Source organism: Pan troglodytes, chromosome 3, assembly GCF_028858775.2.
Source record: "Pan troglodytes isolate AG18354 chromosome 3, NHGRI_mPanTro3-v2.0_pri, whole genome shotgun sequence".
Classification (NCBI taxonomy): domain Eukaryota; kingdom Metazoa; phylum Chordata; class Mammalia; order Primates; family Hominidae; genus Pan; species Pan troglodytes.
In genome coordinates this window covers 104,390,146-104,417,737 of record NC_072401.2, presented here as the reverse complement: position 1 = coordinate 104,417,737, position 27,592 = coordinate 104,390,146, and the positions used below count along the sequence as shown (strand labels likewise).

Below are 27,592 nucleotides of genomic sequence, written 5' to 3'. Positions count from 1 at the left end.
CATAACATTTTTGAAGTTTTCAGACATTATGTTTTCAAATATTTTTCTGCCCTCTTATCTCCCTCTTCTCCTGGAATTCCCATTATGCATATGTTAGTGCTCTTGATGGTATCCCATAAGTTTCTGAGGATCTGTTTATTATTCTTTGTTCTTTTTTCTTTTTGTTCTTCAGATTGATTAACCTCTATTGGTCTATCTTCAAGTTCACTGATACTTTCTTTCACAAGGCCAAATATGCTACTGAACCTCGCTAGTGATTTTTTCACTTTAACTGTTGTACTTTTCGATTCTAGATTCTATTTTTAAATATATTCTGTCTCCTTATTCATGTTCTCTATTAGACAGCACATTATCATATTTTTAATTTGAACATATTTATAATATATACTTTGAAAACTTTCTTTCTAAATCCAGTATCTGAATTGAGAGTTTCTATTCACTGCTTTTTTTCCAGAGTATGAGCCATATTTTCCTGTTTCCTTACATGTCTGATAATTTTTAATTGAAAACTAAACACTTTAATTACACATTATAGCAAATCTGGATTTGGTTTTTATTTGTGATTGTTTTTGTTGTTGTTATTGTTTTGGTAATTGGCCTATACATGTTCTGTGTAATCCTTCTGCCCAGTGGTTTTCAGCAGTGATGTCTTTTATATTGTGTTGTTGTTGTTATTGTTGTTTTAGCCTGTCTTTCTAGGGATTTCCTTTGTGTCTGTTGCATAGCTTGATTTTGGAGAGACATAATGTTAAAGCTAGTAAGGCTTCCACTGTCTGCCAAATAATCTGTGGGTGGGTGGGTTAATGCATTCAAAATTGCAATTAATACTCAAGTCTTACTTCATTTTTACTTTTTGTCATACTCTCTTGAGTCTTTCCTGCACTTCCATACTTTTCCAATTGGCCATATATGTGTGGAGAACTTATCACAAACTTTCTATTATTCTCTCCTTTCCAGGATCAGTCTTTTTTTTTTTTTTAGTAATACTCAGGTTTTTAATTTATTATAGTGAATGGATACAAAGCAAAATTAGCAAAGGGAAAAAGTTGTATGTGGTAAAGTCTGGAGTATACCAGGCACAAACTTCCTGGAATCATCTCCTGTGGAGTTACAAGGATGTGTTTCTCTTCCCCAGCATGAAATTTTGACAGCACATGTGCAATGTCGTCTACTAGGACCAGAGTCTCATTAGAGACTCAGTACTCAGGATTTTACGGAGGTTACTGTCCTTCACATGTACCAGAATTCCAGACTCCCAAAAGAAAAGCAGCTGTTCAGAGTAAACCATATTGTTTGTATAAACAGTTTAGGCACAGTGAGCCACTCTTCTCAGTGAGAGAATTGGAACTTGGAACTGGAAAACTCTAGCCTTGCATGTGGGTCTTTCTTTCTCTTTCTTTCTTTCTTTCTTTCTTTCTTTCTTTCTTTCTTTCTTTCTTTCTTTCTTTCTTTTTCTTTCTTTCTTTCTTTCTCTCTCTCTCTTTCTTCCTCTTTGTTTGTTTGTTTCTCTCTCTCTCTTTCTTTCTTTTTTAATTTTACTTTGAGTTCCAGGATACATGTGCAGAACGTGCAGCTTTGTTACACAGGTATACATGTGCCATGGTGGTTTGCTGCACCTATTGACCCTCAGGATCTCTCATTTAAATTTTTGTCTTGTCTTCCACTTCCCCAATTGAAACTGCAACCTCAGACTAGCAAAGCTGCAATTCTGTCTGTTCATTCTCAAACCACTCTGCTATATTTAACTGGCAAAACCATTGATTTCTTCCCTCTACTCCGTACCAAATCCACCCCTGCCCCCAGCCCTAACAGGAAAGCTGCTGGGTTTTACATCCAGCTTCAAACTGGTAAAACTACCGTTTTTCCCAGCTGAGCTTGGGGATGAGAAGAGAGATGAGAGTGTATTAGTCTGTTTTCATTCTGCTGATAAAGACATACCCAAGACTGGGAAGAAAAAGAGGTTTAATTGGACTTATAGTTCCAGATGGCTGGGGAGGCCTCAGAATCATGGCGGGAGGTGAAAGGCACTTCTTACATGGTGGCGGCAAGAGAAAATGAGGAAGATGCAAAAGCAGAAACCCCTGATAAAGCCATCAGATCTTGTGAGACTTATTCACTACCACGAGAACAGTATGGGGGGAACCACCCCCATAATTCAATTATCTCCCACAACACGTGGGAATTATGGGAGTACAATTCAAGATGAGATTTGGATGGGGACACAAAGCCAAACCATATCAGGGAGCAACCCCAGTCAGGAAGGGCTCAGACTTTTACCAATCCTACCCAAAACCCTAACACTTTTTTCAAGGATAAATGCTTCTTAATTTGATAACTGCCTTTGATGAATTTTCAGGGTCCTGAAATGTTTGTTTTTGGTATTTTTGCAATTTTTGGGGGGAGTTTTGGTGTGGAAATAAATTGCCAACCTTTTCATGTCACCTCCCAACCTTATCTTTATATCCTCTGATTAACAATTTTCATTAGTAATGTGTTACACAACCAGTACTTGTTTAGACTAACCTACATTTTACCAATTTCTTTGCACATTGTTCCTTCCTTTTTGGTTCTATGTCATATTTCTAAAGCATATCTTTCAGTAGATTTTTCCCTGGTAAAAAATGGCATATGTTCTTAAATGTATTTGTTTGACAATATCTTTCATTTGTCTTTTGTTCGAGTGACAGTTAACTGGCTACAGAATTCAACATTGAATGATTTCTTTATCTCTGTACTTTGAAGACTTTATTTATCTTCCATCTTCTATTGTTGCTGATAAGTACTGAGAATCTGCTCTATTGTTTATTCGATTATGATTAATCTCTTTTTCTCTGTCTAGATTCTTTAAGATTTTATTTTTGCCTTTGGTAGTCTATAGTTTCTCAACATTTTATCTAAGTATCTATTTTTACTTAATCCTGATTAGAACTCATTTGACTTCCTGTGTCCAAATGAATAAAAACCCTAATCAATTCTGTAAAGTTTGAAGCCAGTTTTCTTCTCAAATATTATATCTTCTTCATTCTTTCAATTATGTTTCTGAAACTACTATTAGTTGTGTTTTAGATCTTTTCCATAATCTAAATCTCTCATTTTCCACCTCATTTTTGTGTGTGTGTGTGCTATGCTCTTAAGTAATTTCCTCATATCTACTACTTTGCTGTGTTCTCTCTTCAGCCATGTCTAGACTGCTGTTTGGGTACTTAGTGGTTTTTTTTTTTTTAGTTGAGTAAATTTTACAGTTTTTTCTAGATGTTCTATTTAATTATTTTACAATACTTTCAAGTAATTTCTTCTTCTCATGTCTCCAATTTTAAAAAATTGTCTCTAGTCCCTTTGAAAATACATATTTTATAGTGTCTATCTAGTGGTTCTATTAGCTAAGGTTTTTAGACATCTAATCCCATTCTTTGTTGTATCTGTTAACTTTTGCTCATGGGATATTTCTTCTTATTTTAAGTTCAGATTCACTTGGCTTTACCTTTGAGACTTTATGCAGTCTGGGATCAGGACTGTCTATTAGAGATTTTTTGAATTAGCATCTACTAAGTGTTCTAGGGATACTTCTATGCAGGGACACTTTTATGGTAGGTTTAGAACTTTGGGATCCCTAACCTGTGCACGTAATGTAATTTGAGCCCTACACATAAGTTGGATGAGGCCAGTTTTACCTATGAATTCTCAAAAAAGACTTTGCCACCCAGAGACCAGCTAAGACAAACTGCCTTGTCTTCTCAATTTGTCAGTAGGATGACATTTTCTGGTCCGTGTTTTGTTTTGTTTTGTTTTCTGTTTTGTTTTGTTTTGTTTTCTTGAGATGGAGTTTTGCTCTTGTTACCCAGGCTGGAGTGAAGTGGCGCCATCCCAGCTCACTGCAATGTCCGCCTCCTGGGTTTAAGCAATTCTCCTACCTCAGCCTCCCAAGTAGCTGGGATTACAGGCATGCGCCAACAGGCCAGGCTAATTGTTTGTATTTTTAATAGAGACAGCGTTTCACCATGTTGGTCAGGCTCATTTTGAACTCCTGAGCTCAGGTGATCCACCTGCCTCAGCCTCCCAAAGTGCTGGGATTACAGGCACGAGCCACCATACCCAGCCTGGTCCATTCTTTTAGTAAGAGTTTAGCCCTCCAAGGCTTCCAGTTTTGCAGGATGACAATAATCAGAGGGGAGGAGGAAAGAGATACTTTGTTCTAACTTTCTGCCTGGAGTGAGTCAAAATCGTCCTCTTTTACCCTGGCAAATTCTATACAGCCGGAAAGGGGTCATAGCTAAAAAATGCATATAAACTGTTTTAAGAATATTAAAAGCATTAGCAATTATGATTCATAGCAAATAAAGGTAGCAATTTAATTAGCATATGGAAATTTACCATGTTATTGTCTGTCCTTTATAGAAACCTATGGATTCCTCAGTGAGTAGCACCTAGTTGCCAGAAACAAGATGTCTAGTAACTTATACCTACTCATCTTATCTACCTCTACTTCCTACACATAATCTAAGATACTTTATATTTATTCCCACAAAATCTAGGTTCATTTCTTCCAGCCATTACCTCCTCTAATACATTTATGCCAAATATCAGTTGAATTATCCTTTCAATACAAAGATTTAGTAGGTTCCTCCTAAAAGATTTGGCACCTTGACACTGTGATCTTCAATAAGGTTGTGAATTCTTATCACAGCCAGTCATCCTCTTATTTTCCATCCTGATGAAAAAGCTATTTTAAAATATAAAATGAAGTAAATCTCATCATATTGCCATGATGTTTTTAACTATCATATATTATAATGGTTAGCATTTTCCAGAGTTCACATATAGGTTTTTTTTATTTTTTTATTTTTTTATTGAGACTGAGTCTCACTCTGTCACCCAGGCTGGAATGCAGTGGCACAATCTTGGCTCACTGCAACCTCCACCTCCCGGGTTCAAGCAATTCTCCTGACCCAGCCTCCCATGTAGCTGGGATTACAGGCACGCACCACCACGCCTGGCTAATTTTTGTATTTTTAGTAGAGACGGGATTTCACTGTGTTGGCCAGGCTGGCCTCAAACTCCTGAACCTCATGTGATCCAGCCTGCCTCAGCCTCCCAAAGTGCTGGGATTAAGGTGTGAGCCACTGCACCTGGCCCACATATAGGTTTTAAATATTTTTAAAGTAAAAACACTTTGTTTGAAACCTACTTCATAAATTGACAGGTTATTTGGAATATATGTTAAGCAGATATCTCTTTCACCAAACTAGTAAGCAATGTTGATCTATACCATGTATCATTTTATAAAACTGGCTATTAGTATATATGATAAAAGAGAATTGATCCTTTGTTTGTATACATCTATGTGTATGTAGATATATAGCTGTACACTTTTTTGTATTTCAGGAGTTATACTGTTTGTGATATGGTGTATGACCTGGTCAATCTTAGGCTCTGAAGCTCTCCCTGGTGGAAATTTATTTGGATTGTTCATTATTTTTTATAGTGCCATTATTGGGGGAAAAATTTTACAACTTATTAGAATACCTTTAGTGCCTCCACTTCCACCTCTTCTTGGTAAGTATATAATTAGCTCTCTTTTCTTTATTATTGACTATATGCAAATGTTGAACATTTTCTTGTTGAATTAGTTATAATTCAGAAATATTTCAATGTAGTATGTTTTATATAGTTTCTTCATGTATGTATTTACTGTATGTGTGTGTGTGTGTACAGCTCCTTTATAGATGCATTTATTTCTCTCTCTGTCTACATATATACACACAAGTTTTATCCAAAATTTATTTTTAAAATAAATTTAATATCCTTAGTACATTATTCCTGTTGCTTTATTGTTTAATAAAATCTTTAAAAATTTTAGATTCACAGGGTACATATGCAGGTTTGGTACATGGATATATTGCATAATGGTGAGATTTGGGCTCTAGTGAACCCATCACCAAATAGTGAATACTATACCCAATAGGTAATTTTTCAACCTTAACCCTCCAACCCTCTCTCCTTTTGGACTCCCCAGTGTCTATTATTTCCATCTTTAGGTCCATATGTACCCATTGTTTAGTGCCCACATATAAGTGAGAACATGTGGTATTTGATTTTTCTGTTTCTGAGTTATTTCACTTAGGATAATGGTGTTCAGCTTTATCCATGTTGCTGCAAAGGACATGATGTCATTCTTTTTTATGAATGCATAGCATTCCATGGTGTATATGTACCACATTTTCTTTCTTTAGTCATTTAAGTTGATTCCATGTCCTTTTATTGTGAATAGAGCTACAATGAACATATGTGTGTATATGTATTTATGGAAGAATGATTCACATGTTGAACCATCCTTGTATTTCTGGAGTAAAATCCACTTAACTATATTATCTTTTTGATGTACTATTGAATTCATTTTGCTAGTTCAGAATTTTTGCATCTATGTTCATCAGGGATATTGACCAGTAGTGTGTGTGTGTGTGTGTGTGTGTGTATGTGTGTGTGTGTGTGTATGGCTTTGCCTGATTCGGGTATAACTGTGATACTAGATTCATAGAATGTGTTAGGGAGGGAGTCCCTCCTTGATTTTTTTGGATTAAGTTTCAGTCACCTTTGGCCCTGAACTAGAATAAGTGGATTGTACAATGAATAAATGAATGAATACAAATTATTGTAAAATAAAATTTTGTTAAGTATATGGTAACCATACAAATGCATGACAATAGACAATGTGATATGAAAACTCTCAGCCAGCCTACCATATTTGTGATTGTTTTTGAACTGCATAGTGGGAGGAGGTGCTCCTTACAATTTTCACTTTGTAAACATTTATTCTTTGATTTTAACCATCACCACTATAACCACCATCACCGCTATAACCACCATCACTCATGGATTCACCAAAAATTAAGTAAATAATAATCTTATTTGTTTTTATAAAACTTTCTAAAGTATATGTAGAGCTCACATTTATTTCATTGTTTAATACTAGAAGTGTTTTGGATCTTTATTTAGAAGTTTGGTGATGTTTTGTGACCGGAAATATGCTGTAGGAAATTGACTCTTGTTTATATCATTTAGCCTATGCTAAAATTGGTTTTGTTATATACCATTTTACTCAAAGTTGCCATTTCCAATAACCTATTGATGATGTTAAGTGAGAACTTACTGTATTCAAATATATCTAAATATTCAGGACAGTGGGCCAGGCACGGTGGCTCATGCCCATAATCCCAGCACTTTGGGAGGCCAAGGCAGGAGGACCACCTGAGCCCAGGAGTTCAAAACCAGCCTGGGCAATATAGCAGACCTTGTCTTTACAAAATATTAAAAATTTTTCTGGGTCTCAGCTACTCAGGAGGCTAAGGCAAGAGGATCACTTGAGCTCAGGAGGTTAAGCCTACAGTGAGCCATGTTTGCATCACTGCACTCACCTTGGACAACAGAATGAGACCCTGTCCTCAAAAATAAATATATATTCAGTACACTGTCAGTAGAGATAATCTCTACATCTTATCTCTGCTGTCCCTTCTGTATCCACAATTTTCTTACAGCACCTTCTAAGTATTTATTGAATCATTTTCCTCCTCTCCAAACTTTCTCTTTTGCTCTAGCTTAGGCTATTTGTTTCCAACTTTTGCGTGGACTGTGGCAGAGCCTTCAATTTGGTCTCTGTCTCCAGTTTTATCCCAAACTAATTCACCAAGACCCTCACATAAAAAACGCAAGACTCATTATGTTACTTCCTGCCTAAAACCTTCCCATGGTGCCTTACTTTGCCAAAGTGGGGGGAGACCTTTCTATGATCTGGCCCATCAAGCTCATTCTCCTCCCTCCTTTCCTTGCCCTGTATGTTCCAGCAACACTAACTTACTTGTTGAACCCCATTTAGGTGTATTGTTTCTTATCGCCATTCCTTTATTCATGCTGCCTTCTCTACTTGCTTGTAACCTGCCCTTTACCAAAATAATGAGAGACATAGTGCATTAGAAAAGAAAGTAAACATTTCGTTTTTCTTTCTCAGAAAAATGAACTGTCATGTATCTTTATTTTCTTTCTTTTAAGGGATGTTACTGGCTGGTTTTACGATTAGGAATGTTCCATTCATCAATGAACATGTCCATGTTCCTAACACATGGTCTTCAATTTTAAGAAGCATTGCCCTTACCATTATTCTAATACGAGCTGGGCTTGGACTCGATCCACAGGTAGATTTACAATTACAAATCGAGTAAGGTTATTTCAAATATTAGAGGACGGTGAGAAAGAAAAAGAAGCAAAAATTTATTTTCCTGTTCCAAGTGGAGTCTGTAAACAAACCTAAGATAAAGAAAAAAAGGCCGGGCATGGCGGCTCATGCCTGTAATCTACAAAAATTAGCCGGGCGTGGTGGCATTTACCTAGTAATCCCAGCTACTCGGGAGGCTGAGGCAGGAGAATTGCTTGAACCTGAGCGAGGGAGGTTGCAGTGAGCTGAGATTGTGCCACTGCACTCCAGCCTGGGGGACAGAGCGAGACTCTGTCTCAAAAAAAAAAACCAAAACAAACAAGCAAAGAAAAAAACAGAAGAAAAAAAGACTGTATAGAAATGTTGGCACCCTAATTTCTATTTCTAGCCATCATTATCACTGATATGAAGAGAATTGACTGTGTTGTGAGGTCTTTATTAGCGATCTAATCATTTGCACAGAGATAAATGTCTCTTATGTAGCACCTATATTATTTGGGAGGCTCTTCTATGGAGAAGTATGTACTTTTCAGTTAACATAGGATAAGAAAAACCTTATAAAAGTCTTTTTCTTTTTTTAGGGAGATTAAGGATTTCAGTAATTTTTTTTATGACATTTTCTCCACAGGATTATGTTCCTGATTATCTTTGCATTATTGTAAAATCCAATCTTTTAAAGCATTTCTTAAAATATTACATTCTAGGGATCATAAATCCCATCTATAAGAAGATGACTATTCATGAATATGACAGCCACTCAAATAAATGTGGCAAATGTGGTTTAATAGAAATAGCTCGAGCATAAATAATTATAGCCAATAAGATTATATTCTCCAGCAGAAAGTATGAACCAAGGAGAAAATTGAAAAGTTCTCCCTTTTAAAATGAATTATGCAGTTTTTAAGTTATTTTCTTTGGCATTTTGGTATTCTATTTATACTTATTAAGTTAATCAAACAGTTCATATCAAAAAGTTAATGGGAAAACACTAATAGGACACTACTATTATACTATTTATTAGGAAAGTTCAGGAAGGTAGCATTAGCTATTTAATCACAGTAAAATTGATCTTTTAATAATTAAAATATAATAATATTTTATAAAAGATGAAATTGTTTATAATCCAACCTATGATGACATATAAAATGTAATAGAGTTCAAAGTCCAGTGGGACAATCTGTTGAAATGAGATTTTGTTTAGTGAAAGCTTCTTATGAAAAAAGACTTTATAGTTTGACATTTGTTAAAATAATTTTCTTGTTGGCCATTGTAAATGTATCTAAGTGTGACTGTTTTGTGTTTCAGGCTTTGAGGCATTTGAAGGTCGTTTGTTTCAGATTGGCTGTAGGTCCATGCCTTATGGAGGCAAGTGCAGCTGCTGTTTTTTCACACTTCATTATGAAATTTCCCTGGCAATGGGCATTTCTATTAGGGTAATTTCTTTCTCATTTTTTCTTATGAAAATATTCAATTAAGGATGCTTCATTAAAACTGTTAAAATATTCAGAATGTTGTATAGAAAAGCTCTATTAAAATTCGTTTCAGTGTTAAAATCCTTGGAAAGCAGTTGATTAAAAGCAGAGCCATGTCCCAAATTGTACGAAATTTTTTTAACAAACATTCATAGCCCCTAAATGTTTATCATCAAGAAAATTCACATGATCAATTTATTCCTTTTCATCTGTATTATAACATATCTGTATGTTTTAATCTATCTAATGGCCTCTTCCTCATAGCTGTATGTAAGTACACTTGCACATTTCATATATATGTATGTGTATATATATAAGTATATTTGAGAAACATTTTATATAGACATAGGTGTATAAATATAAACTCTCCCATTTTAAAGAAAGCAAGCAAACAAAAACTCTTGCCATATATCCAATGCCCCATCCATCTTTATCTACCATCCATTTGTCTTATGTTTGAATTCCTCAAAATAAGTCTGTAACTACTGTCTCTAGATCCTAACTCCTTTTCATTTCTTAATTCATCAACTTTTGTCTCTGCTTATCCATTCCAATGACACTCATAGCAAAGTTCATCCATTACATAGTTACTACAAAATCCAGTGAATTCTTAAATTAATGTTTATGATAAAATACTCAAATGCACTTTTATTTTAAAAATTAGAACTTTATAAATAAAGGAGGAATGACCTTAGAATATGCCTTCAAATCATAATGCCCATAACTCTACCCAAAGTGACAACTCTTAGGAGTTTTTTTCTTCTCCAATTTTTATTTCGGCTCAAGGGGTACAGGAGCAGGCTTGTTATATGGATAAATTGCATGTCACAGGGGTTTGGTATGCAGATTATTTTGTCACCCAGGTAATAAGTATAATACCCAATAGGTAGTTTTTCTATTCTCCCCCTCCTTCCACCCTCCACCCTCAAATTCACCTAGTGACTATTCTTCCCTTCTTTCTGTCCATGTGTACTCAGTGTTTAGCTCCCACTTATAAGTAAGAATATGGGATATTTGGTTTCCTGTTCCTGTGTTAATTCACTTAGGATAATGGCCTCAACTCCATCCACATTGCTCCAAAGGACATGATGTCATTCTTTCTTGTGGCTGTGTATTATTCTATGGTGTATATGTGCCACATTTTCTTGGTCCGCAGTCTGATGTTCTAACCCTGAGATATACCCCCTCCTATGTGCCACATTTTCTTTATCCAGTTCACCATTGATGGGCATTTAGGTTGATCTCATGTCTTTTTTCTTTTTTCATTAGTTTTTAAGGAACAGGTGGTGTTTGTTTACATGGAAAATATTTTTAGTGGTAATTTCTGAGATTTTGGTGCACCCATCACCAGAGCAGTGTACACTGCACCCAAGGTGTAGTCTTTTATCGCTCACCCTCCTCCTACTCTTCCCCCTAAGTCCCCAAAGTCCATTGTATCATTCTTATGCTTTTGCATCCTCATAGCATAACTCCCACTTATAAGTCAGAACATACAATGTTTGGTTTTTTCATTCCTGAATTACTTCACTTAGAATAATGGTCTCTGACTCCTTCCAGGTTGCTGTGAATGCCATTATTTCATTCCTTTTTATGGCTGAGTAGTATTCTGTCGATGGTGTGTGTGTGTGTGTGTGTGTATATATATATATACACACACACATATATGTGTATATATGTGTATATGTGTATATATGTGTATATACACATATATATACATATATACACATAGATACGTATATATACACCACATTTTCTCTATGCATTCATTGATTGATGGGCATTTGAGCTAGTTCCATATTTTTTGCAATTGCAAATTGTGCTGCAATAAACATGCGTGTGCAAGTGTTTTTTTCATATAATGACTTCTTTTCCTCTGGGTAGATACCCAGTAGTGGGATTGCTAGATCAAATGGTAGATCTACTTTTAATTATTTAAGAAATCTTCATACTCTTTTCCATAGTGGTTGTACTAGTTTACATTCCCCCCAGCAGTGTGAAAGTGTTCCTTTTTACCACACCCATGGCAACATCTATTTTTTTTTTAATTTTTTGATTATGGCTATTCTTGGAGGAGTGAGATGGTATTGCATTGTGGTTTTGTTTGCATTTCCCTAATAATTAGTGATATTGAGGATTTTTTCATGTTTCTTGGCCATTTATATATCTTCTTTTGGGAAGTGTCTATTCATGTCCTTAGCACACTTTTTGATAGGATAATTTGGTTTTTTCTTGCTGATTTGTTAGAGTTCCTTATAGATTCTGGATATTAGTACTTTGTTGGATGCATAGTTTGTAAAGATTTTCTCCCACTCTATAGGTTGTCTTTTTACTCTGCTGATTATTTCTTTTGCTGTGTAGAAGCTTCTTAGTTTAATTAAGTCCCATCTATTTATCTTTGTTTTTGTTGCCTTTGCTCTTGGGTTCTTGGTCATGAAGTCTTTGCCTAAGCAAATGTCTAGAAGGGTATTTCCAATGTTACCTTCTAGAATTTTTATAGTTTCAGGTGTTAGATTTAAGTCTTTTATCCATCTTGAGTTGATTTTTGTATAAGGTGAGAGATGAGGATCCAGTTTCATTCTTCTACATATGGCTTGCCAATTATCCCAGCACCATTTGTTGAATAGGGTGTCCTTTCCCAACTTTATGTTTTTGTTTCCTTTGTTAAAGATCAGTTGGCTTAAGTATTTGGCTTTATTTCTCAGTTCTCTATTCTGTTCCATTGGTCTATGTGCCTATTTTTATACCAGTGTTATGCTGCTTTGGTGACTATAGCCTTATAGTATAGTTTGAAGTCAAGTAATGTGATGCATCCACATTTGTTCTTTTTGCTTAGTCTTGCTTTGGTTATGCGGGCTATTTTTGGGTTCCACATTAATTTTAGGATTGCTTTTTCTAGTTCAGGGAAGAATGATGATGTAGATTGCTTTTGGCAGTATGGTCATTTTCACAATATTGATTCTACCTATCCATGAGCATGTGATGTGTTTCTATTTGTGTCATCTATGATTTCTTTCTGCAGTGTTTTGTAGTTTTCACTGTAGAGGTCTTTCACCTCCTTGGTTAGGTATATTCCTAAGTTCGTTTGCTTGGGGTTTTTTCTTTGGTTTTGTTTGTTTGTTTGTTGTTTGTTTGTTTGTTTTTGCAGCTGTTGTAAAAGGGGTTGAGATCTTGATTTAATTCTCAGCTCAGTCACCATCGGTGTATACCAGTGCTACTGATTTGTGTACATTGATTTTGTATCCTGAAACGTTACTGAATTCATTTATCAGATCTAGGAGCTTTTTGGATGAGTCTTTAGGGTTTTCTCATTATATGATCATATCATCATGAATAGCAACAGTTTGACTTCCTCTTTACTGATTTGGATGCCCTTTATTTCTTTCTCTTGTCTGATTGCTCTGGCTAGGACTTCCAGTACTATGTTGAATAGAAGTGGTGAAACTGGGCATCCTTGTCTTGTTCCAGTTCTCGGGGGAATGCTTTCAACTTTTCCCCATTCAGTATAATGTTGGCTGTGGGTTTTTCTTTCTCTCTCTCTCTCTCGGGTTTTTTTTTTTTTTTTTTTTTTTTTTTTTTTTTTTTTTTTTTTTTTTTGAGACGGAGTCTTGCTCGATTGCCCAGGCTAGAGTACAATGGCCCAATCTCAGCTCACTGCAACCTCTGCCTCCCAGGTTCAAGCAATTCTCATGCCTCAGCCTTCCAAAGACCTGGGAGTAGCTCCCCAAGCTCGCCAGCATCTGTTACTTTTTGACTTTTTGATAATAGCCATTCTGCCTCCTGTGAGGTTGTATCTCACTGCAGTTTTGTTTTGCATTTCTCTAATGTTAGTGATGTTGAATATTTTTCCATATACTTGTTGACTACGTGTTTGTCTTCTTTTGAGAAGTGTCTGGTCCTGTCCTTTGCCCATTTAATGGGGTTGTTAGGTTTTTGCTTGTTGATTTTTCTAAGTTCTTTTTGGATTCTGGATATTAGACTTTTGTCGAATGCATGGTTTGCAAATATTTTCTCCCATTCCATAGGTGGTTTGTTGATGATTTCCTTTGCTGTGCAGAAGCCCTTTAGTTTAATTAGATCCCACTGGTCAATTTTTGTTTTTGTTGCAATTGTTTTTGGCGTCTTCATCATAAAGTGTTTTCCAGAATTGAAATTTCCTAGGATATGTCCAGAATGGCCTGTGTCCAGAATGGTATTTCTTAGGATATCTTCCAGGGTTTTTATAGTTTTGGGTTTTACATTTAAGACTTTAATCTATCTTGAGTTGATTTTTGTAAACGGTGAAACGTATGGAGTCCAGTTTCAGTTTTCTGCATACGGCTAGCCAGTTATCCCAGCACAATTTCCGAATAGGGATTCCTTTCCCCATTGCTTGTTTTTGTCAAGTTTGTTGAAGAGTAGATGGCTATAGGTGTGCGGCTTTATTTCTGCGTTCTGTAACCTGTTTCACTGGTCTATGTCTGTTTTTGAGTTCCTTATAGATTCTGGATATTAGTACTTTGTTGGATGCATAGTTTGTAAAGATTTTCTCCCACTCTATAGGTTGTCTTTTTACTCTGCTGATTATTTCTTTTGCTGAGCATAACCATGCTGTTTTGCTTACTGTAGCATTGTACTACCGTTCGAAGTCAGGTAGTGTGATGCTTTTGGCTTTGTTCTTTTTGCTTAGGATTGCTTTGGCTATTTGGGCTTTTTTTGTTGTTGTTGTTTTGGCTCCAAATGAATTTTAGGATGCTTTTTTTAATCCTGTGAAAAATGTCCTTGGTAGTATGATAGGAATAGCATTGACTCTGTAAATAGCCTTAGGCAGTATGGCCATTTTAACAATATTGCTTCTTCCTATCTGTGATCATGGAATGTTTTCCTTTTGTTTCTGTTGTCTGATTCTTTGAGCACTCGTTTGTAATTTTCATTGTAGAGATATTTCACCTCCCTGCTTAGCTGTATTCCAAGGTATTTTGTAGTTTTTTTGTGGCTATTGTGAATGGGATTGCATTCTTGATTTGGCTCTCAGCTTGGATGTTGTTGGTGTATAGAAATGCTACAGATTTTTGTACATTGAGTTTTGTAACCTGAAACTTTGCTGAAGTCATTTGTCAGATCTGGGAGCTCTTGAGAGGCTACTATGGGGTTTTCTTGGTATAAAAGTGTTTCACCTATGAAGAGGCATAGTTTGGCTTCCATTCTTCCTATTTAGATGTCTGTGTTTCTTTCTCTTGCCTAATTGCACTGGCTAGGACATCCAGTACCATGTTGAATAGGAGTAGTGAGAGTGGGCATCCTTGTCTTGTTCCAGTTCTCAAAGGGAATATTCCAGCTTTTTCCCATTCAGTATGAAGTTGGCTGTGGTTTTGTCATAAATGGCTCCAATTATTTTGAGGTATGCTCCTTCAGTAACTCATTTGTTGAGGGTCTATATCATGAAGGGATGTTTTTATTTTTAGTTCTATTATATGATGAATCACATTTATTGGTTTGTATATCTTGAACCAAACTTGCATCCCAGGGATAAAGCTTACTTAATCATAGTGGACTAGCTTTTTGATATGCTGCTGGATTCAGTTGGCTTGTATTTTGTTGAGGATTTTTGCATCTATGATCATCATTGATAACTGTCCTGAAGTTTTCTTTTTTGTTGTGTCTCTGCCAGGTTTTCATATCTGAATGATGCTGGCCTCATAAAATGAGTTAGGGAGGGATCCTTCCTCCTCATTTTTTTGGAATAATTTCAGTAGCATTGGTACCAGCTCTTCTTTACGCTTCTGGTAGAATTTGTCTGTGAATCTGTTGGGTCCTGGGCTTGCTTTTTTTTTTTTTTTTTTTTTTTTTTTTGGCTCAGAGACTTTTTATTACTCATTCAGTTTCAGAACTCATTTTTGATTTGTTCAGGATTTCGGTTTCTTCCTAGTTCAATCTTGGGAGGTTGTATGTTTCCAGAAATTTACCCATTTCTTATAGGTGTTCTACTTTGTTTGCATGAAGATGTTCATCGTAGTCTCTGAGAGTTTTTTGTATTTCTGTGTGGTTGGCGGTAACGTCCACTTTGCCATTTCTGATTGTGTTTTTTGGATCTTCTCTCTCTCTTTTTTTTTTTTTTCCTTATTGGTCTAGCTAGTGACCTATCCAATTTATTTATTCTTTCGAAGAACCAGCTTTTAGTTTCATTTATCTTTTGTATGGCTTTTCATGACTCAATTTCATTCCATTCTGCTCTGATTTTGGTTATTTCTTTTCTTCTGCTAGCTTTGGGATGGTTTCCTCTCGTTTTTCTGTTTCCTTTAGGTATGATATTAGCTTGTTAATTTAAGATCCTTCTAACTTTTCAATATGGGCATTTAGCACTATAAACTTTTCCCTTAACACTGCTTTGCCTGTGTCTTAGAGAGCCTAGAATGTTGTATCTTTGTTTTAATTAGTTATAAAGAATTTATTGGTTTCTGCCTTAATTTCATTGTTTACCCAAAAGTCATTCAGGCACAGGTTGTTTAATTTCCATGTAATTGTATGGTTTTGAGAGTTCGTCTTAGTGTTGACTTCTATTTTTATTACACTGTGGGTCCAAGAGTGTGGTTGGCATGATTTCAGGGGTTTTTTTTAATTTATTGAAAATAATTTTAGACTGATAGTGTGATCAATTTTACAATATATGCCACGTACAGATGAGAGGAACATATATTCTGTTGTTGTTGGGTGGAGTGTTCTGTAGATGACTGTTAGGTCCATTTAGCCAAGTGTTGACTTCAAGTCCTGAATATCTTTGTTCATTTTCTGTCTCTATGATCTGTCTAGTACTGTCAGTGAGATGTTGAAGTCTCCCACTATTATTCTGTGGTTATCTAAGTTTCTCTATAGGTCTCTATGAACTTGTTTTATGAATCTGAATGCTCCAGTTTTGAGCACATTTATCTTTTAGACAGTTAAGTCTTCTTGTTGAATTGAACCCTCTATCATTACGTAGTGCCCTTCTTTGTCTTTTTGATTGTTGTTGGTTTAAAGTCTATTTTGTCTGAATTAGGATAACAATGCTTACCCTTTTTTGTTTTGCATTTGCTTGCTAGATTTTTTTCCATCCTTTTACTTTGAGCCAATGGGTATCGTTGCATATGAGCTGGGTCTCTTGACAGCAGATACAGTTGGGCTTTGCTTCTTTATCCAACTTGCCATTCTGTGAGTTTTAAGTGGAGCGTTTATACTGTTTACATTCACAGTTAATATTAATATTTATAGCTTTGGTCCTGTCATTATGTTGTTAGCTGGTTATTATGCAGACTTGATTGTGTAGTTACTTTACAATGTCAGTGTTCTATGTACTTAAATGTATTTTTGTGGTGGCCATTAACAGTCCTTCACTTCCACGCTTAGCACTCCTTTAAGGACCTCTTGTAAGGCATGTCTGGTGGTAACAGATTCCCTTAGCATTTGTTTGTCTGAAAAGGATCTTACTTCTCCTTCAATATGAAGTTTAGTTTGGCTGGATATTAAGTTCTTGGTTGAATTTTTTTTTTTTTTTTTTTTTTTTTTTTGGCGACAGAGTGTTGCTCTGTCGCCAGGCTGGAGTGCAGTGGTGCTATCTCGGCTCACTGCAACCTCCACCTCCTGGGTTAAGTGATTCTCCTGCCTCAGCCTCCCGAGTAGCTGGGACTACAGACACGCACCACCATGCCCAGCTAATTTTTGTATTTTTAGTAGAGATGGGGTTTCACCGTGTTGGCCAGGATGGTCTTGATCTCTTGACCTTGTGATCCACCCCCCTCAGCCTCCCAAAGTGCTGGGATTACAGGCATGAGCCACCACACCCAGCCAAGTTTTTTTGTTTTTTTTTTTAAGAATGCTGAAGGCCAGGCATGGTGGCTCATACCTGTAATCCCAGCACTTTGAGAGGCCGAGGTGGGCAGATCACGAGGTTGGGAATTTGAGACCACCCTGGCCAATATGGTGAAATCCCGTCTCTACTAAAATTACAAAAAATTGCCAGGTGTTGTGGTGCGCACCTGTAGTCCCAGCTACTTGGGAGGCTGAGGCAGAAGAATCGCTTGAACCTGGGAAGTGGAGGTTGCAGTGAGCCGAGATAGCACCAGTGCACTCTAGTCTGGGCAACAGAGTGAGACTCCATCTCAAAAACAAAAAGAAAGAATGCTGAATGTAGGCCCCCAATTTCTTTTGGATTGTAGAGTATCTTACAGTTCCACTGTTAGCCTGATGGGATTCCCTTTGTAGGTGACCTGCCCCTTCACTTTAGCTGCCTTTCATGTTTTTTTCTTTCATGTTGACCTTGGAGAATCTGATGACTTGGGGATGTCTTGGGGATGGTCATCTTATGTAGTATCTCACAGGGGTTCTCTGCATTTCCTGGATTTAAATGGTGACTTCTCTAGCAAGATTTGGGAAATTTTTGTGGGCAGTATCCTCAAATATGTTTTCCAACTTGCTTATTCTTTCTCCCTTTCTTTGAGTGATGCCTTGAGTCATATGTTTGGTCTCTTTACATAATCTCAGATTTCTCAGAGGTTTTGTTCATTCTTTTTTGTTCTTTATTTTCATCTGACTGAGTTGATTCAAAGAAGTGGTCTTTGAGATCTGAGATTCTTTTCTCAGCTTGGTCTGTTCTGCTGTTAGTACTTGTTATTGTATTATGAAATCCTGAGGCGCATTTTTCAGCTCTATCAGTTTAGTTTGGTTCTTTCTTAAAATGCCTATTTCATCTTTCAGCTCTTATGTCATCTTATTGGATTCCTTAGATTATTTGGATTGGATTTTGACTTTCTTCTGAATCTCAATGATCTTTGTTTCTATCCAGATTCTGAATTCTATGTCTGTCATTTAATCCTGGTTAACAACCATTGTTGGAGAGTTAGTATGATTGCTTGAAGACAGGAAGACATTCTGGCTTTTTACATTGCCAGTTTTTGCACTGGTTCTTTCACATCTGTGTGGGCTAAGGTTCCTTTAATGTTTTGAGTCACTGTCCTTTGGATGGAGCTTTTTCCTTTTTTATATTCTTTAATGCCCTTGAGGGTTTGACTGTGGCACAAGGTAGGTTCAGTCAAATGGCTTCATTTCTGGAAGATTTCAGGGGGCAAAGGCTCAGCTCAGCACTCCTGAGCTGCATGCTCTAACTTTGCAGGGCTGGTACCATACCCACAGATTTGTTGTCTGGCCCTTCAATGTTAAGCACTGAGGTGTTCCCAGTCCACTGGCAACAACACTCTGATGGGGTGTGCCAGCCAGAGTGCTTCATTGTAGTGATTGTAGCAAGGTCCCTACTCACACATATGTGCCAGCAGCAGCAGCACACAGCAGGTATGCCTGTGTTGGCAGGGGTGCAGTGCCGGCAGGAGTGGGATGGGGTTGTTCTGCATACTTGCATGGGCCAGCCAGGGCAATGGTGCTGTGGGGTGCACTCATGTGCCACTGGGGACAGAGTGGCAGCATCTTCGTGAGTTTTATGTTACCATTCTAGATCTTTAAAAATAATGTTCTGGACTTCTAACAAATGTATTTGTGAACCCAGAGAAAAAAAGAGTATTATTTTGTGCATTTTTACTTAATCATACCCAAGAAAATTTTACTTTACAATTTGTTCTTTTCACTTAACAATAGTCTTGAGGTTTATCCATCTCAAGATGGATACACACGTAGTTTATTCCTTTTAATTGTATAAGACTACATTGTATGTCAACAGCAGATTTTATTTACAATGTTATAACAAAAATAGCATTTTATTTGTCTCATTTTACATAAATATAAGTTTGTCTAGAATAGTTACCTGGGTTATATGCATTTTTAGTTTGATATACACTGCCAAAATCCCTTCGGTATGGCCACTTTAATTTGCCCTAATACCAATAGCTTATGAGCATACCTGTTGTTCTTGAAAATCCTTGCAAATCCTTGATATTATTAAATTTTATAATGTTTTCACATCTGATAATTGAAAAAATGGCATATTTTTGTTGTTTTAATTTGCATTTCTGTGATTATTCGCAAACTTGAATATCTTTTATATATGTGTTGTCCTTCAACTTTTCCTTATCTGTAACTAGCCTGTTCATATCCTTTGTCCATTTTTTTGTTGAGTCTTCAACTTCTTTATTAATTATATCTGTTATATGTATTTGTAAATTATATGTATTGCAAATATCACTAGATATTTAATTTTGTTTGTGATGATTTTTTTTCTCTCTAAGAAGTGTATTTTGTTATTTTCAACAGACAGAATTGCCAATACACAACACCGTTCACTTGACTTTGAAAATGAAAAAGAAAAAAAGGGGGAGAAAGAGCGGAATTGCTTTTGAAGTAGTACTTTATTGTAGTACTTTTGAAGTTGCTTTTGAAGTACTACTTTAATATAATTGAATGTATCAAAATCTCTTTTTATGTCTAATGCCTTTGTATGTATCATTCAAAAGGTCCTTTTTACCTCATGATCACAAATATATTATTCTACATTTTCTTTTTTTTGTGTGTGTGACAGAGTCTTGCTGTCACCCAGGCTGTAGTGCAGTGGCGTGATCTCAGCTCACTGCAACCTCCACCTCCCAGGTTCAAGTGATTCTCCTGCCTCAACCTTCCAAGTAGCTGGGACTACAGGCATGCACCACTGCACCCAGCTATTGGTTTCACAATGTTGGCCAGGCTGGTCTCAAACTCCTGATCTGTCCGCCTCAGCCTCCCAAAGTGCTGGGATTACAGGTGTGAGCCATCGCACCTAGCCCCCTACATTTTCTTATTACTACTTTTCCTTTTGAGCTTTTAACATTTATTATGTGTAAGGATCTATCTATATTCCTTTCCACATAAATAGTTATCTCAACACCATTTATGAAAGATTTCTTTCTTTCTCCCACTGATTTAAAATACCAATTGTATGGTGTAACAAATCCCATAGATTTGTTTCCACACATTGTATTTTCTTTTCTTCCAATTTATTTTGTCTATTTATATGTCACTATTATTCAGTTTTAACTATTTTACCCTTACAAAAACAGTATCTTGTTTTCTTAAGTTTACTTGATCTTTCGTTCTAAGATCTTATTCTTCCAAATGAATTTTATAATCAGCTTGTCAAGCTCAGTAAAAATCCCTGCAAAGATTTTGATTGGTGTATCTCTGATTAATTTATTTGGGGGAGAGATTACATCTTTATATTATTGAGGCTTTGGCCGGGCATGGTGGCTCACACCTATAATCCCAGCACTTTGGGAGGCCAAGGTGGGCATATCACTTGAAGTCAGGAGTTCAAGACCAGCCTGGCCAAAATGGTGAAACACCGTATCTACTAAAAACACAAAAACTAGCCAGACGTGGTGTTGGGCGATGGTAAAATTGAGGCTTTTTAGTTCACACTTGTGAAATGTCTCTCTAAGTATTCAGGTATTATCTTAATTATTATATTATTATATTCACAATTTTTATAAAAGTATAGACTATCTTCACAGTTTTTTTCTTAGATATTTTGTGTTTTTAATTGATGTTATGGATTAAATTCTCTTTGATCACTTATTCCTGGGGAAGCCAGCTGCCATGTCCTGAGGCAGCCCTGTGGAGAAAACCCCATTGGAAAAAACTGAAGCCTGCAATAGCTACATGAGTAAACTTGGAAGCAGATCTTCTCCCACCCCACCCTACCTCATGGGAAATCTTAAGTCAAGGCATACAGCTAAGCCATGCCCAGATTCCTGACCCACAGAAGTCATAAGACAATAAATATTTGTTGTTTTCAGCTGCTATGTTTGGGGATGACTTGTTAAGCAAAATGAGAAAAATAATACAACAGGTGATTACAATGTGCAGCACAGTTCAGGAACCACTGAACTAGACCAGTATGTGGTCTTAGAGAAGTCTAGTCTCTTCTTGAGCCCACAGGGAAATCTGTAGCATAAACTGCACCATAGAGGTTGTACAGCCAGAAGCAAATGGGCTAAACTATTAGACACTCACATCAGTCAGTCATTGGCAGATGCTGTCTGGAGGGAAAGTAGAGGGGTGCACAACCTCCCTAGTATTCCCAGGTAGGTGCTTGTCAGCAGGACAAGGGTTCTAGAAATCTGCAGATATTAGCAGCCAACAAGCAGCACTGGGAGATGTGTTCATTTACCAGGTCAATTCTGGCAGGAGCACCAAAAGCATTTCTACACAGGATATACTTCAGCCTTTATAAAGTAAATGTAGAAGAGATGAGGCGAAATTCTGGATAAGATATGTCAATAGAAGGTATTCGGAGCAGGAGCCTCCCCATTCCTCATGGGTGTCATCAACCACTCCAGAAATGTTCTCATTTGCCTTTGTAACTTAGGTGGCCACACTTGTTTTTTTGGGCAGACAACTCTGTTCCTTCCTTCCTTACTTACTTATTTACTCAAGAGGTAGGAAATGTGTGGAAGATAGATTTGTCTGACCATTCTTACAGTGGTACTCCAAATAATCAACTATTTGGTTTCCCCAGAGGTCTCTCCTGCTCCCAGCATCTGCCATTTCAGGGCTTGGAGCACTTTTAGAAGCACATGTATCTTTTGAGGCAATCTTATTTACACAGATTTTGGTTTATGGTTTCCTTTTTTCAATCCTAAATTGTCTGTCTCTTATCTTACTGGGATATACTTAGTTTCTTGTCCATTGCGGATTCACCTTTTGCTTTCTAGTTAGGTTATGAATTTTTCTATTACTTTTACATCTTCACTTCAAAGGATTTAGGAATAGAGGGAGAGGCTGCAACCTGTGCTCAGCCCAACATTTTAAACCACATCTGTATAGAATTTTAGCCAGCACTAAACAATGCATGAAAAGTTTTATCACCATTAAATTGCATTCACTCAAATTTGAAATTCTTCTAAACAATGTTTGTTATAAAGTTATTATAAACTACTTGTACTTATAAAACACTACTTGATTTAAAAGATGCTTTTAAATTAATTTTCATTCTTTCTTTCAGTTTCGTTCTAGGTGCTGTCTCTCCTGCTGTTGTTGTCCCTTACATGATGGTGTTGCAAGAAAATGGATATGGTGTTGAGGAAGGCATTCCAACCTTATTAATGGCTGCTAGCAGTATGGATGACATTCTGGCTATCTCTGGATTCAATACATGCTTGAGCATAGTCTTTTCCTCAGGTAAACAAGAAAATATAACAACCACTAGATCATTCATGACCTTTTTTGTTACTTCTTTAAACAGGGTTTCTGGCTTTGCTTCTTCATTTATTAACCAAGACTGTTCAATTTAACATCTTTTTAATCTCCATAGAAAGCTCATTCTAGACCAAGGAAGATATTTCAGTGGCTTAAGATACCACTACTTAACACACATGATCTCATTTTAATAATCATGTGACAATTAATTTGATAAACCATATTATTACTATTTATCTGCTTATGTTGCTTTGGAATTTTATCAGTTCTCATTAGAAAAAATTAAGCAGCAGTATTATTTGTACTACTAATATTTTAATAGGCATTTTTGAAATGTGCCTTTTTGGCCATCCTAATAAACAACTGGTTGCTCTATTATAAGACAACATAAACATACAGAGCTGGGTCAGCCATATGCCTTTTTGGTAGTGTTAGGACAAGATCCTGCACCAGTTCTGATTCCCAAGGTGATATCTGGTCTTGAATATCACTACAGAAATTGTGAAAGTAAACATTTCCACACTTAGTAATGCTTTAATTATCTGCAATGTTGAAATTGAGTCTTCTGCATTATTGAAGCACTAAAATATTTTTAAGTTGAAAAGTAATATATATAGTTTTATAGTTTCTCTTAAAATCAGAAAATATAAATAAATAAGAAAAAGAGGAAAAGTTAAAAATAAAATCTGCAATAGTCACATCCAGAAGAAAAGAATCATTTCCTTCTGAACCTTTTGATATAAATCCACCCATATTCCCTTCCCTTCCCTTCTTCCCTTCCTCCTTTCCCTTTCCTTTCCCCTTCCCTTCCCTTCCCCCTCTCTCTCTGTCAAATATTCTTATAAAAATCAGTGAATATTGACCAATATGTTCTTTTTTTGTTTGTTTTGAGGCGGAGTCTTGCTCTGTCACCCAGGTTGGAGTGCAGTGGCACAATATCGGCTCACTGCATGCTCTGCCTCCCGGGTTCACGCCATTCTCCTGCCTCAGCCTCCCAAGTAGTTGGGACTATAGGCACCCACCACCACGCCCGGCTAATTTTTTTATATTTTTGGTAGAGACAGGGTTTCACCATGTTAGCCAGGTTGTTCTCAATCTCCTGACCTCATGATCCACCTGCCTCGGCCTCCCAAAGTGCTGGGATTACAGGCGTGAGACATCGCACCTGGCCTAATATGTTCTTATAACCTGAATTGTTTTACACTTAACTGTATATCACAAACATGTTTCTTTTCAGTAAATGTATTTGTATATCATTTTAATAGTTGTTTAGCTTAATGAAAGAGTATTCAATGTGCTGCATCATAATTACTTATCCTGTTCAAAATTAAACTTGACTCCAATATTTACTATTAAAATAATACTTAGTTGTGCTGCTATAAAATTTTTTTTTAATTAAAAAATTGGCCAGGCATGGTGGCTCATGCCTGTAATCCCAGCACTTTGGGAGGCCAAGAAGGGTGGATCACGTGAGATCAGGAGTTCAAGACCAGCCTGGCCAACCAACATGGTGAAACCCCGTCTCTACTAAAAATACAAAACTTAGCCAGGCATGGTGATGGGCATCTGTAATCCCAGCTACTCAGGAGGCTGAAGCAGAAGAATCACTTGAACCCAGGAGGCGGAGGCCGTAGTGAGCTATCCAGCCTGGGCAACAGAGTGAGACACTGTCTCAAAAAAATTTTTTTTTAATTTAAAAAATAATACTTAATTGAACATATAGAGAAATATTTGTACCTATTCTTCATATTTTCTTAAGCTTAAAAGTGTAATTGTTGATCTAAAAGGTATATACATTTATGAGTGTTCTGAAACAAATTGCCACAATATCATGTCCTACCAGGGTACATAAACTTGTCATTTCCTCTCACCTGTCTTCAAAACTTGGTATTACTAGCCTTTTTCATCTTTGCTAATTTGATAGGTGAAGGAGGGATCTCTATAAATGAAGTACTTTGAATACTAGTGATGTTAAATATCCATGTTTATTAGTCATTGGCATTTTGTAAATTGCTTTTCTTGGAAGTTTTTTGCCTATTTCTTTTAGGTGGGTTCACCTTTTGTTCTTTTTGATTTGTCAAGATTCTGCATTAAATTGAGAATGAAAACCTTTGTTTTATATACTTTAGTTTTTTCAATTTGTAATTTGGCTTTTAATTTTCTCACTCTTTTTACCATTCAGAAGTTAAAGTTTTTTATTGTCAGTTGTGAAAATCTTTTCCTTCATGATTGGTATCTGTCATTCTTTCAAAAAATACTGTTATCAGTCATGTTTCAAAAAAATATTTCCAGGCCGGGCCCAATGGCTCACGCCTATAATCCCAACACTTTGGGAGGCCAAAGTGGGTGGATCACTTGAGGACATGAGTTCAAGACCAGCCTGGCCAACATAGTAAAGCTCCATCTCTACTAAAAATACAAAAAGTTAGCTGGGTGTGGTGGCACAGGCCTGTAATCCCAGCTGCTCAGGAGGCTGAGGCACAAGAATTGCTTGAACCCAAGAGGCAGAGGTTGCAGTGAGCCAAGATCACACCACTGCACTCCAGCCTGGGTGACAGGGGGAGACTGTCTGAAAAAAAGAAAAAAAAATTCCTCTTCCTTTTGCCGGCTACTATGCCAAACACTGAGAATAAACAGTAGGCAACAACATTAGCTTTTATTGAATACTTGCTTGGCTCTTGTTCTAAGTTCCATATATGTCACCACTCATTTACAGGTAAGGAAACTGAGAAAGATGTTAAGTAATTTACTGAAGGTCAGAGATCCAGTAAGTAGGGGAGCCAAGATGCAAATCTGGCAGTCTGACTCCACACCCACACATTTAACTCTTCTCTTCTCCACTGCCTCCCAAGAAAACAGAGAGACAAGATCAAATGGTGCATGTTCTCAAGGAGCTTGTATATTAAAGAAAAATTACAAATGGGATGAATATTACATTGTGAAGATTAATATTAAGTAAGTGTCAACTTGATTGGATTGAAGGATCCAAAGTATTGTTCCCGGTTGTGTCTGTGAGGGTGTTGCCAAAGGAGATTAACATTTATTTAGTGGACTGGGAGAGGCAGATCCACCCTCAATGTGGGTGGGCACCATAAAATCAGCTGCCAGCATGGCTAGAATAAAGCAGGCAGAAGAAGTTTAGGAGAAGCTGACTTGCTGAGCCTTCTGGCCCTCATCTTTCTCCCATGCTGGATGCTTCCTGCACTCAAATATCAGACTCCAGGTTCTTTGGCTTTTGGACTCTTGGACTTACTCCAGTTGCTTTCCAGGGGCTCTCAGGCCTTCATCCAGAGACTCAAAGCTGGCCTGTCAGTTTCCCTACTTTTGAGGTTTTGGGACTCGGACTGAGCCAATACTAGATTCCTTGCCCCTCAACTTGCAGACGTGTTGTGGGACTTCACTTTGTGATGGTGTGATTCAATTCTCCTTAATAAACTCCCTTTCATACATACATATATCCTATTAGTTCTATCCGTCTAGAGAACCATGACTAATACAGATTTTGATACCGAGGTAATGGAGTAATGCTATAAAATACCTGAGAAAGTGGAAGTGACTTTGGAGCTGTGTAATGTGCAGAGGGTGGAACAGTTGGGAGGACTCAGAAGAAGACCAGAAGATGTGGGAAAGTTTGGAACTGCCTAGAGACTTGTTGAATGGCTTTGACCAAACTGCTGATAGTGACTTGGACAGTGAAGTCCAGGCTGAGGAGGTCTGAGATGGAGATAAAGAACTTGTTGGGAACTGAAGTAAAGGTCACTCTTGCTATGCTTTAGCAAAGAGACTGGTGGCATTTTGCCCCTGCCCTAGAGATTTATGGAACTTTGAAACTAAGAGAGATGATTGAGGACATCTGGTAGAAGAAACTTCTTTTTTTGTTGGTGTTGTTATACCTTAAGTTCTAGGGTACAGGTGCACAACATGCAGGTTTGATACATAGGTATACATGTGCCATGTTGGTTTGCTGCACCCATCAACTCATCATTTACATTAGGTATTTCTCCTAATGCTCTCCCTCCCCCAGCCCTCCACCCCCCGACAGGCCCCAGTGTGCGATGTTCCCAGCCCTGTGTCCAAGTGATCTCATTGTTCAATTCCCACCTATGAGTGAGAACATGCGGTGTTTGGTTTTCTGTCCTTGTGATAGTTTTGCTGAGAGTGATGGTTTCCAGCTTCATCTATCTCCCTGCAAAGGACATGAACTCATCCTTTTTTATGGTTGCATTAGTATTCCATGGTGTATATGTGTCACGTGTCTTAATCCAGTCCATCATTGATGGACATTTGGGTTGGTTACAAGTCTTTGCTATTGTGAATAGTGCCAAAATAAACATACATGTGCATGTGTCTTTATAGTAGCATGATTTAAAATCCTTTGGGTATATACCCAGTAATGGGATTGCCGGGTCAAATGGTAATTCTAGTTCTATATCCTCGAGGAATCGCCACAATGTCTTCCACAATGGTTGAACTAATTTACACTCCCATCAACAGTGTAAAAGCGTTCCTATTTCTCCATATGCTCTCCAGCATCTGTTGTTTCCTGAGTTTTTAATGATTGCCATTCTAACTGGCATGAGATGATATCTCATTGTGGTTTTGATTTGCATTTCTCTGATGACCAGTGATGATGAGCATTTTTTCATGTGTCTGTTAGCTGCATAGATGTCTACTTTGGAGAAGTGTCTATTCATATCTTTGCCCACTTTTTGATGGTGTTGTTTTTTTCTTGTAAATTTGTTTGAATTCTTTCTTTGTCAAATGGGTAGATTGCAATTTGTCTCCCATT

The 27,592-nt window shown here is 37.0% G+C and overlaps 1 protein-coding gene across 2 annotated transcripts in view; it reads left to right on the top strand.

The window, feature by feature from the left end:
- The window catches only part of SLC9B1 (solute carrier family 9 member B1), a 116,172-nt gene that overhangs the window by 62,372 nt on the left and 26,208 nt on the right, over window positions 1-27,592 (top strand). For both annotated transcript variants that reach the window (XM_016950977.3, NM_001280193.1), the window contains 4 exon segments: window positions 5,383-5,553; window positions 8,044-8,186; window positions 9,512-9,639; window positions 22,610-22,785. In XM_016950977.3, the coding sequence (XP_016806466.1) occupies window positions 5,383-5,553; window positions 8,044-8,186; window positions 9,512-9,639; window positions 22,610-22,785 (618 nt within the window).